General features: G+C 51.9%; 3 protein-coding genes across 3 annotated transcripts; 1 reads left to right on the top strand and 2 right to left on the bottom strand.

Annotated features, from left to right (window-relative positions):
* Positions 1 to 66: 66 nt before the first annotated feature.
* Positions 67 to 1,205, bottom strand: PpBr36_07728 (uncharacterized protein; the record flags this gene model as incomplete). The annotated part of the gene is made up of 2 exons (XM_029894863.1): positions 67 to 114; positions 318 to 1,205. The coding sequence occupies 2 exons, from the start codon at positions 1,203 to 1,205 to the stop codon at positions 67 to 69; spliced, it is 936 nt and encodes a 311-aa protein (XP_029748874.1).
* Positions 1,206 to 1,763: 558 nt separating this feature from the next.
* PpBr36_07727 (uncharacterized protein) lies at positions 1,764 to 5,074 on the bottom strand (the record flags this gene model as incomplete). The annotated part of the gene is made up of 5 exons (XM_029894862.1): positions 1,764 to 2,919; positions 2,988 to 3,145; positions 3,230 to 3,351; positions 3,430 to 4,798; positions 4,898 to 5,074. The coding sequence occupies 5 exons, from the start codon at positions 5,072 to 5,074 to the stop codon at positions 1,764 to 1,766; spliced, it is 2,982 nt and encodes a 993-aa protein (XP_029748877.1).
* A 3,166-nt stretch (positions 5,075 to 8,240) lies between these two features.
* Positions 8,241 to 10,487, top strand: PpBr36_07726 (uncharacterized protein; the record flags this gene model as incomplete). The annotated part of the gene is made up of 8 exons (XM_029894861.1): positions 8,241 to 8,446; positions 8,532 to 8,595; positions 8,669 to 8,990; positions 9,086 to 9,194; positions 9,254 to 9,619; positions 9,701 to 10,011; positions 10,092 to 10,196; positions 10,273 to 10,487. The coding sequence occupies 8 exons, from the start codon at positions 8,241 to 8,243 to the stop codon at positions 10,485 to 10,487; spliced, it is 1,698 nt and encodes a 565-aa protein (XP_029748876.1).
* Positions 10,488 to 10,535: the final 48 nt, after the last annotated feature.

Here is a 10,535-nt window from a genome sequence, read left to right as displayed (position 1 = left end):
CCCCAATCCCTAGTATGAGGCCTTTCAATTGGCAAACATGATTTACATATGCAGGATCTCCTTTGGTCAGGCTCGCAAGAAGCGTAAGAGCTCGGCGTTGAATAATTCAGGGTCCTGTATGTGTCTGGGAAAAAAGCACCCCCCTTGAGTGGTCAGCTGAGAGGGTTTACTTTTGTTACTGTTACTACGTATATAACTATCATCCTTCCCCCCTCCCCCCAATGGGACATAAGGGGAGAGGTCATCACAAGAAAAAAAGAAAGAGGGAAAAAAATAAAAAAAGAAATTGACGAAAAGACTCACGCATAGTGACTAACCCCGGGCAAGACGACCGCCTCGCTACCGGGAACCCAACCCGCCATGACGGCGGCGGTGCCGCGGACGACCACCTCCTCCCACTGACCCTCAACGAACCACACCAGAGGGCCACCACCACAGCCACCACCGTCTCGACCGCCGCGGCGCCTCGGCGGTATCCTGGCCAAGTCCCCGGAGCTCCAGTGCGGCTCCCTGGCGTACTCTACGCCGTAGGCGTCCCTCACCGCGGGGACCAGGTCGGGCGCCTGGGACAGCAAGAGCATCTCGGCCAGGGTGCGGGGCTCGTACTCCGCCGAGGCCGACGAGGGCGGCGGCGGCGGCGGAGAATGGTAGAGCGACTTGTCGGCGTCAAAGAAGCCCGCGAGCAACAGGGCGCGCTCTATGCGCGCCGGGTGCTTGGTCAGCGCGTCGACGAGGACGGTGGCCCCATTGCTCCAGCCGACGGCCGCAGCGCACGGGATACCGAGGTGGTCCAGCACCGCCACCGTGTCGGCCGTCTTGAGGGCAAAAGTTACGGGGAAGCTGCACTCGTCGTCGTCGTCGTCGTCGTCGTCTCCTTCGCCGCCGCCGGTATAAGGGCCATAGGTGGAGCGGCCGAGGAATCGCAGGTCGATGGTGATGAGCGTGGTTGCCTCCTCGCCGTGGTTGGCGTAGTGGCGGAGGAGAAAGGCAATCTGGTGGCCCCACCAGTCCGAGTTGGCAAGTGCCCCGTGGAGGAATATGATGGGGATTCGTTGGTCTGCCAAGGTGTCAACCAGGCTAGGGCCGAATGTGGCATACCAGATGGCGTTACCGGTGGGTAGGTCCACGTACCCGGTCGTGGTTGGGGGTGGGAGGTGAGGTGTGGGCGGCAGGACTAGGTTAGGGGCACTGTTTGTCGATGCCATTTTTATGGTTGCTGGCAGTTTGTTTGTATAGCTTGGACTAATTAGTATCCATCGCAGACCGATTTTTGGACTAACTCCCAAAGGTGTCAATTATTATTCGCACACCTCCCCGACCTCTTGGTTAGTTGCTTACCCAGCAGGGATGGAAGCGTCCAATCAACTTTGAGCTTTTGCGTGTGCTAGCAACCACGTTCCTTTTACCGTGTCACTAATAACCGAGTTCTGGTCAAACTGTCGACCACCGCCAACGCCAAGTGGCATAAAATGCGATGTTAACGTGACACCTAAAGTTCGAATGATCAAACGGTCTTGAGAAACATACCTGGTCTCAATCGGGCGCTCGATAAGTAATAGATACAAGCAAATATATGGGTAAGCAAGAAAAGAATCTAGGGGTATATATGACATGAAAAATTTCAGATCCAACTCCGTATCTCATCGCCCTGAAAAGATAGAAAAAGGAATTTTATATACACATATATATACAAAACCGTCGCCAGCGGTCTTTCTCGTAGTCACGGAACAGAGTGAGGTGCTACCCCCCCAAGGCCTCAAGCCTCAAACCTCGGCAACAGCCCGTGCCGCACAACGGAGCTGCGCCAGGAGGTGGCACAGGTTCTCATTAATAGCAACCATCTGCTCCTCATCTTCGTGTGCGCTGCCGGACCTGTCGGCGTGAAAGATCTCGAGCGCGATGTTCATGCAAGCCTGCGAGTCAGAGACAGGAGCCACCACCACGCCGCTGCCGCCGTACTTCTGCTGCTGTTGCTGCCGCTCATCGTCCTGTCTCAGGTTCCCGCTGTTGCCCACGACGCTGTGGGTTGGTCCCCTGATGGCGGGACAACCCTGGCCAAAATTGATGAACTGCGCAACCTGGGCCGTCTGTGGCCCATCCAAGTACACTAGGTCGCCTAAGGAGAGGCCGCTCAGGTTGCCGGGCCCGGCCGCATTCTTGATGATGCCATAAGTCCAGATTGTGAGTGCTGCATGGTGCACACCAATCGCGTAAAAGTCTTTCAGATGACCCGATGGGAAGAGCTTGGCCATCCGCAACACCTGGCCCGCATGCCAAAGTGCCCTCCGAGCCTCTTCAGACTCGGCCCATGTTTGCAGGTGGATGAAAACGCGACGGGCCTGCTCTTCGTTCTCCCGGCCCGAAAAAATTTGTAGTTCATCCATCGACACGTGAAGATGCAGCTGTAGCAAGTTGAGTGTCAGAGATTCCTGGGCTGAAAGCTTGTTCCAGTCGCTTGTCGCCGATGAGAAGTCTTCCAGCATCTTGCATATCTCGTGATGTCTGGATTTGAGGAGCAGGGACGCGGGGTCCTGGGCACCAATCTGGCTGCCCGGGGCTGTTGATGCCGAGCCCCGAGAGAAGATGCTGTGGCGCTGTACGGCGGCTAGCTGACGAAGCTCCCATATCAGTGACCATACACCATGCAGATATATGGCAATGGCGTATTGTATATCGAGGCGGTGCCGGTCTCTTCCTAGGACACTCATGTCTTGAAACAAAGTGACGAGAGAGGGCAGTACGTTGTTGCCTGGCTCGCCCATTGCGAGGTACTGTCTCTGCCATTCTACGGCCGTCGAGGCAAACCAGAGCTGTTTAGCTTCCGGCAGTGGTAGGGTAAGCTCAGAATACGACATTTGTGGGGGTGTCAAGGTCGTCAGTGACTTTTGCGCGTCTCTCAGGTGGCAGTGGAAAACAAGCCTATTCACAGTCAGTTAGTCGGCAAAACAAGTCCAATCAAAGGGCAGTGGGACGACATGGCTGCTTACCTCTTCCAAGATTCTTGCTCCCTCCAATGCTTCCATTTCTGCTCGAGCACTTCGCCTCGATCCTCAGCCGTGACTGCTATCCTGGAGTAATATGACCTCTTGAACTTGTTCCTGTACCGTATCATGGTTACTGGAATGTTCAGGTGGCATTCGGCAATCTAATCCATAGGAGGCCCCGTGTCAGCTACAACCAGTCGCTCTTCGCAATGGAATCTCAATTGCTGCGTCGGGGTGCACCATACCTCCATCTTTCGCCGGTTGCCACTCCAAAGCCCAAGGTCTTGCATCAAAACCAGAGACTGCACGAGCCCGAGATCATTGATGCGAACATGACTTTCTTCAAAACGGCTAGGCAACGTCAAGCCTACAAGATACTCAATATTTTTTAGTTTGAATCCGTCTCGGGGGGAAGTGTTACCATGTCGGTTACTGAGCCACTTACGCACGACTTCCTGCAAAGCCTGACCAAAGCGCCTCAGCGTCATGTCGGGACATATGGCTGCCCCGGCCGAAGCAAAACAGGCTATCAGCTCTGGGTGACTACTGTTCAGCTGGAAAGTAGGCATGTGCAGCCAGGAAGATACCGACGACAGGTGCGATGCCAGGAATATGTTGCTGAGAGACTCCAAGATTTCGGTTGAGGGGAAAGAGGATGCCACACGTCGAAGCGTATCGTTGCCACGACACTCGCTCAAGACCGAAGCCAGGATGCGGTCCCGGATTGAGGGATCCAGCTTGTCAGAGATGATCCGGTCGACTTGGGTGAGTAAAGTGTCTGCCTCGGGCACCGTGAGATTCTCCTGTTCACAATAACCTGAGTCATGGGTGCTTGGGATCCAACGCCATGGCGAGTTGCTCCAAGACTTCACAAGTCGCTTTCTCATCTTGGACAAATCAACCGGCGCCTTTGCCGTCGTGCTTGCTGGTGGCTGCTGGGTTGAGTCTGGCCGAGGCATCGCGTGACCACTCCACAGGTCCAACAAACCAAAGTCCACGTCGTTCAACTCCAAGCTTGAGTTGACACTAAAGTCCAGTACAGATAGCCCCTGAGAGCCTACCATCCTCGATGGATCTAGTTCATCGTAAAGAACATCTCGCATGAAGTATGCAAAGGGCGCAGCATCAGGAGTGCCTACATCGCCGACTGGTCTGTATGGAGGCGCAGCAAAAGCTGTACCTTGGTACTGCCGGTCACAGCTAGTGCTCATGACCACGTCTCCCTCGCGTGTGCCAGACATACCATCAAAGCCAGCCGTGGGATTGCCCATGACACCACTTCCGCTCGCGTTGTCCATCCCTGCGAGACGTGGGTCCAGGGGCGGCTGGGCCGACAGCGCAAACTGGGGTTGCAGGAAGGCATTGGCAACAGACATGGGCGATTGCTGACTGAAAGATGCCGGGTCGGTGACCTGGTGTGCTTGTAATGGAGAAGGCGAGTTCGAGACTGACTTGGTCGAGGAGGCATGATCATGTCCCTCCGGCGATCCCGAGCCAGACCTCGCCGCGGAAAGATGTAGGAGGTGCATGGCGGCTGCGGAGCTGGCCTCTGATGTGCTGTACTCACATGTCTGGTTTCGATTCTTGCATCGAGCACACGGCTTGACCTCGTCACACTTAACTCGAGCACGAGCGCACGCCTGGCAAGCCGCCGTAACCCGACCAGCTGTCGATGTCACTCTCCGCTTCTTAGCCCCCGTCGGGTCGTCTTGGTGGTTTTGTCTATGCCTTTTGAGCAAATCTCCGCGCCCAAAAGCCTTTTCACAGATGTCACAGACAAAACGCTTCCCGAGGGTGTGAGTGGCTATATGCCTCTGTGTGGGAAAGCCTCAACCAGTCAGTTGGCGGTCTGGTCGGATCGTCGAGGTCCCTCTTTGTTGACCAAGAAAAAAGATCGGGGACTGAAAGCTTACCTGGAGATGCTCGGGACGAGAGTACCTTCGCAGGCAGTATGCGCACTGATACAAACTTTGGCTTGTGGCATGGCTGTTGGCTTGGCCATTTTGCGGTTGTGACTTTCTCCCTGTTGGTGGTGTTGTAGAAGAAGAAGAAGACGCTGCTGCTGGTTGCGCGAGTGTCGTGGCCTCCATGATGGCGGGCGAGAGTGATACGAAGACGATGAAAACGGCAAGAAGTCAGTCATGCGGCCACCGCCTCTGAAGATTGTGTGGCTAGTGCCCTCGGTATCTGTGCGGACGGGTAAAGATGGTTGCCACTGTGGTATGGATGGAAAAGCAGATGTGCCCTCCAAACTGTCAGTTGCCAAGGGCAGGCAGATATCTAGATGTTCAAGCTTTTCTCGAGGCGTTCGGCTGCTCCCGCGCTGGCTGCAGATCCCCAGTTTTGCGGCTGCGCGGGTTTGATCTGATCTGATCTGATTTGTGATCTAGATGTTGATTTATGTTTTTCTTTTTGAGCAACGGCTTGTGCAGCAGCAAGCCTGTTGTTGACTTCGAAGTAGGGCGGCTGATGATGCTTGTGAGTGTGAAGTTCGCAGAGACAAGGAAGAACTCTTGAGGGGTCTGCGAGAAGATTCCTCCAGTGATGTTAAACATGGTAGCTGCTAAGCTGCTATGGGGTTATGGGGTGCGCCTAGATGTAGTTTAAGACGGAAAAAAAAAAAGGATCGCGCACCGCGCGTGTAGGTACAAGTGACAAGCTCGCCAAGCCACAATACACTAGTAGCTAGCGCCGATGTCCGGCGGTGGATTTCCATCGCATCTATGCAGAGAGAGGCTAGCCTGGTTGGTTCCTTGAACCCTGGTTCCAAATGTGATGCAATAGGACAACTTGGCAGTGTAGTGTACATGTATGGACCATACCAATAGTAGTCAATTACAGCTTGAATAAAAGATGATTTCAATCAATCATGGATCTGGTTGTCTAACACCAAGGAACCTACATTGAGCCTTGACTAATAATCACTAAGCAGCAGCCCTCGACATTTTCCTCGACATCACATAACCTTGTCGCATGCATGCCCGTTCCATTGGGTATGATTTTTATCAGCTGAAGATGCGACTGCCTAAGGTAGAGAAAGCAAGTGGGTTCCTGGCTGCCGGGCCCCCTGAGAATGCCCCGCTTGATTGTCCCGGCAGAGCTAGGATCGCTAGTAGAGGGTACCTAAGGGGTAAGTATACCCACTTGAAAAAGGGAAAGAAAAAAGAGGGTCCCGCGATTTGGAGAACTTGACTCGGTAGCAGTTTCCCGCTGGTGTCCGGCTCGAATGTATTCTTTTCGGAATGTGCATGAATGATGTCGCTAGGACAAACTCAATAACAGCCGTTGGCGCTAACGGCGTCTCACGGGCCTTCTTTTTGACGCGTATGCAATGTGCCCATGTCACAGGGCGGTGCTGGGTGTGCGTGGAGAATTGACGAATTGATTGATTGGCAAATGGATGATGTACAGTACAATAAATCACCGAAGGTTGATATTGCTTCACGAACTACAAACTAGTTCGTTTCCTGGGATCCGTCGAGATGTCATGTGTGAAGCAGGCTGTGTGTTTAATGTTACGATACTACCGGGCAACAAATTATAGTTTCCGGGTCATTCATTGCTCTTCCCCGTCGTGGCTACCTGAACATACAGAGTAGGATAAGTATCCACTGCAAAGCCTCTTTTGCTCGAGTACCCTCGTAGTTGCCGTTTTGATGTGCAATTAAATTACTGCAGACACAAAAATATACAAACTATTTTTGAACTTCTTACTTGGTATGCGAAAGGTACGTGGTGTCTAATTTAGCTGCTGCTAGCCTTTCCGAACCTTGGATGAACATGCATGTATGTACTCCAATGTTCAGCAGGCCGTATGTGCCGAGCAGCCGTTTACAGATCGACCCCTCATGTACCTACCGACGAAAAATAAGTACAGTACCTGCCGCCATTTCCTACCTCCACTACCTTATTTGCAGGTCAAGGAAGGTCTGGAACCATAAAAGGCCCAATCTACCTTGTTTCTTGTTGCAACCTGAGGCACCGAACCCTGGGTATTGGTTCCAGACTACTACAAGGTGCGTTGAGACCAGGTCAAACCAGACCGAACCCTGTAGACCGACCATCCCCGCCAAGCGGCGTGTCAAAGTCAAAGGATGTTGTTTCCAGCAGCACTTCACTACGTAATGACCTCGCGACTTGAAGCTCCGATTATCGGAACTCTTTCTATTTTTCTTTTCTTTGCTTCTTCTTGTCATTGATAGTGGGCGATGCGTTTCTGTGTTGTCACTCATGCCATCACCTCCCCTACCTTTCTTTCCCCCTGCACTAGAATTAGCTTAGTGGAGGAGAGTAGCAGAAGGAACTCCACGTTTCAAGAAACCTGGCCTTGCTAGTTTCGGTTGGCAAAGGTTAGAGCCTCCAATCCAATACCACCTACCGGTACATGCAGATTGGATATACACGCAATCAAGCAGGCATCGATAGCCGGTTGGAGGGCACCGCCACAGTAGCAACCTCCACTGTCAGTCGGCCCCCAGCTTCTCGCTCCATGCTTATTCGTTGATTAATTCCTTAATTTATTTATTTAATTATTTCTTCCCATTTCCTTCCACTAGCTACTGTGGTAGAGATCTAGGCAGAAGTAGTAATAGCAAATCAACATTATCCGGTGGATCCGTCGTCGTAATCATCTTCGTAGGCTACTCGTATTAGCACACCCGCCAATGTTTGCTTGTGCACCCCAAACAATAACGCGAACAAGAAATCCTCACCAAAACCTCATTCCTTGGGCCCTCCTTATGTAAGTAATGTGCTGCGGTCGGTACTTTTGTCTATTTAGCGATCCACGGTTAATCTAGGGCTGAGACTTGGCGCTCTGTTGCCGCTGCTGTGTGGGTGATTGGGTGCTAAGCTTTTTGCCAAGATTTTTATTTCCGTAGAGCAGCTTGGGTCGTGCAGCGCCTTGTGCCCATATCCACATAAACATTAACAGTACTACTAGTAGTATGGTATAGTATTCTGAGCGAGTTCTTAGCTTTTCAGAAAGTGTTGCAGGCTATATTTACCAAAGTCACTGGCATTAGTCATTGACGGGAGCTTTCGTCTTTTGGCTGTGTTTTTCAGTGCAACTGAAAGTGATGGCTGGAGTTCCTTCCGTTTTCCACATTCGTGCTTGTGACTGGCCAACAACGCATGAAAGCATAGCCACCTGCGAGCCTGTCTCTATCGTGACCTCGGCCATTTAGAGAGGGAGAGAGGGAGAGAGAAAAAAAAAAAAAAAAAAAAAAAAAAACTTAAAATTCGAATTGGCGAAAAATGAGTGCTAGAAAATTGCTCCGCGAGTGTCAAACGCCGACAGAGACGCCCCCATATGCACCACAAGATCGGAACAAGGGCACTGCTGCTCTACACGATGGAATTGGGAGTGGTTCTCTCGGCACCGTTCAGTTACGCAACGATCACACCGGGGAGATCATCCTCGTGCCCACGCCATCGGACGACCCCAATGACCCCTTGAACTGGTATGGTCCTCATTTCTTGATTGTTTCTTTGCTATCTTTTCCTCTCTATATATCATTAAATCTAGCTGACCAAGCACAATCATAGGCCTCAATGGTACAAAAATGTCGTGGCTGCCCTTATCTGCTGCGCAATGCTCATGTGCAACTTTGTGAGTCCCCGCCCAGTCATCGCCACACCCTGGCTGCTCTTGCCCAAAAGGGGCACTAACCAAGAACCTGCAGCTTGCCGCTGGCCCTACAATCGCCTTGATAGATACCGCAATGGACTTCTTCCCTGATGCGGCTGACCCGGATAATCCAGATGCGTTTGACAACGCCGTTGCCGCTGTCTCTTATTACTTTACCACAACTTCTCTCCTTCAGGGCATCTCGAACTTTTTGTGGGTTCCCCTTGCCAATAAATATGGTCGTCGCCCAGTATATATCTTGAGCTATGCCATCTACCTCGCTTGTGCAGTCTGGTTGGTGTTTGAGCAGTCATACAATGGCTTCTTGGCAGGACGCATCCTCATGGGAGTTGGAGCGGGAGCGGCAGAAACTATCGGTAAACTTTTTCATATATTCGCTTCGTCTTCTTTGTCGCCTGTGCTCTTGAACCTTTTCTTGGGTCCCAGACCTTCCGGACTGACCTCCTTTCAGCACCCATCAGCATCGCCGATATCTTCTTTCTCCATGAACGCGGCACCATAATGGCTCTATACACGGCTTTCCTGAGTGTCGGTGTTGCCTTTGGAATAATAATATCGGGGTGAGCAGGGCTGGCATCCAAGACTTGGCGTAATTTACCGGTTTGCTGACCGAGTTTAGTCTCATCACCATTGACCATGATTGGAGAACAATCTACTCCGTTGCTGCCGTGTTGATAAGCGTGATTCTGCTTTTAGCTGTTCTTGTCTTTCCCGAGACGGCTAGAGACGCCTATGTGGGTAAATCTGAAGCTGGATGTGCCCTTCAAAACGTGGCTCGGCAACCAGCCACGAGCGACACTGAACAAGAGCCCCACGGCGAGCAACCGATGTCTGTATTGCACAAACGAGGATATGCTCAGTCTCTCAAGATATTTACAGGCGTGCACACGCGCGAGAGCCTCTGGAAAATCGCAGTGCGGCCCTTCGGCTTGATCCTCCTTCCGCCAATTTTATGGGCAGCCCTGGTGGAGGCCGTCACTATAGGGTACGACATCTCTACCATCTTTTCCGTTTTACATATAGCGTGTGTTGCAGGCGACTAACGAGCATTGCTGTCTCGTGACAGCTTTCTTGTCGCGGTAACGTCAAATGTGGATGTGGCCTTTGAGGGCACATATGATTTTGAATCATACCAGGCTGGACTATGCTTCATATCGGGTGTCATCGGCGCGCTCATTGGCATCTTCGCCGGCGGTCATCTGAGCGATTGGGTTGCGGACGTGCTCACCAGACGCAACGGTGGCGTTCGAGAGCCCGAGATGCGTCTGCCCGCCATGATACCACCCCTGATAACCACGCCACTGGCTCTGATACTCTTCGGAGTCGGTATAGAGCAGAGGCTGCATTGGATGTGCCCCACTATCGGACTTGGTCTATGTATGCTTTCAATCCTTTGCCGCCTCTTTCCTTAACCATCCCCGTCCTTCACGATTATACTAACGGAAGTGACCTCCAAGTAAACTTCTCCATTACGTCGGCTACAAATGTCTGCCTCGTCTACGTCATCGACGCCTATCGCCCCGTGGCTGGCGAGATTACTCTAGCGGTTATGGGCTTCAAGTGTAAGAGCTACACTATTGTTTATAGTTCCTGAAACCAAAATTGGTCTCTAATCTAATGCTAACATAACATCACAAGCAATCTTTGGCTTTCTCCTGTCGTTCTATACGAACCCCTGGGTCGATGACTCAGGTTTCATGGATGCCTACGGATCCATGGCAGGAATCGCGGCGTTCGTCATTCTTGGATGGATCCCATTGTATTTCTGGGGTAGTAGGATACGAAAGGCAACACTTGATTGGCCGGCTGTGAGGTTTGTCAAATGGGGTTGTGATAGGGAAGTAGGAGAGTAGTTGTGCTGTCTCTTAGTGACGGCTTTTTCCGCTTTCTTTTTTTTTTTT

Source organism: Pyricularia pennisetigena, chromosome 1 (genome assembly GCF_004337985.1).
Source record: "Pyricularia pennisetigena strain Br36 chromosome 1, whole genome shotgun sequence".
NCBI lineage: Eukaryota > Fungi > Ascomycota > Sordariomycetes > Magnaporthales > Pyriculariaceae > Pyricularia > Pyricularia pennisetigena.
The sequence above is the reverse complement of the archived record's forward strand: the minus strand, read 5'-3'. Positions and strand labels throughout refer to the sequence as shown.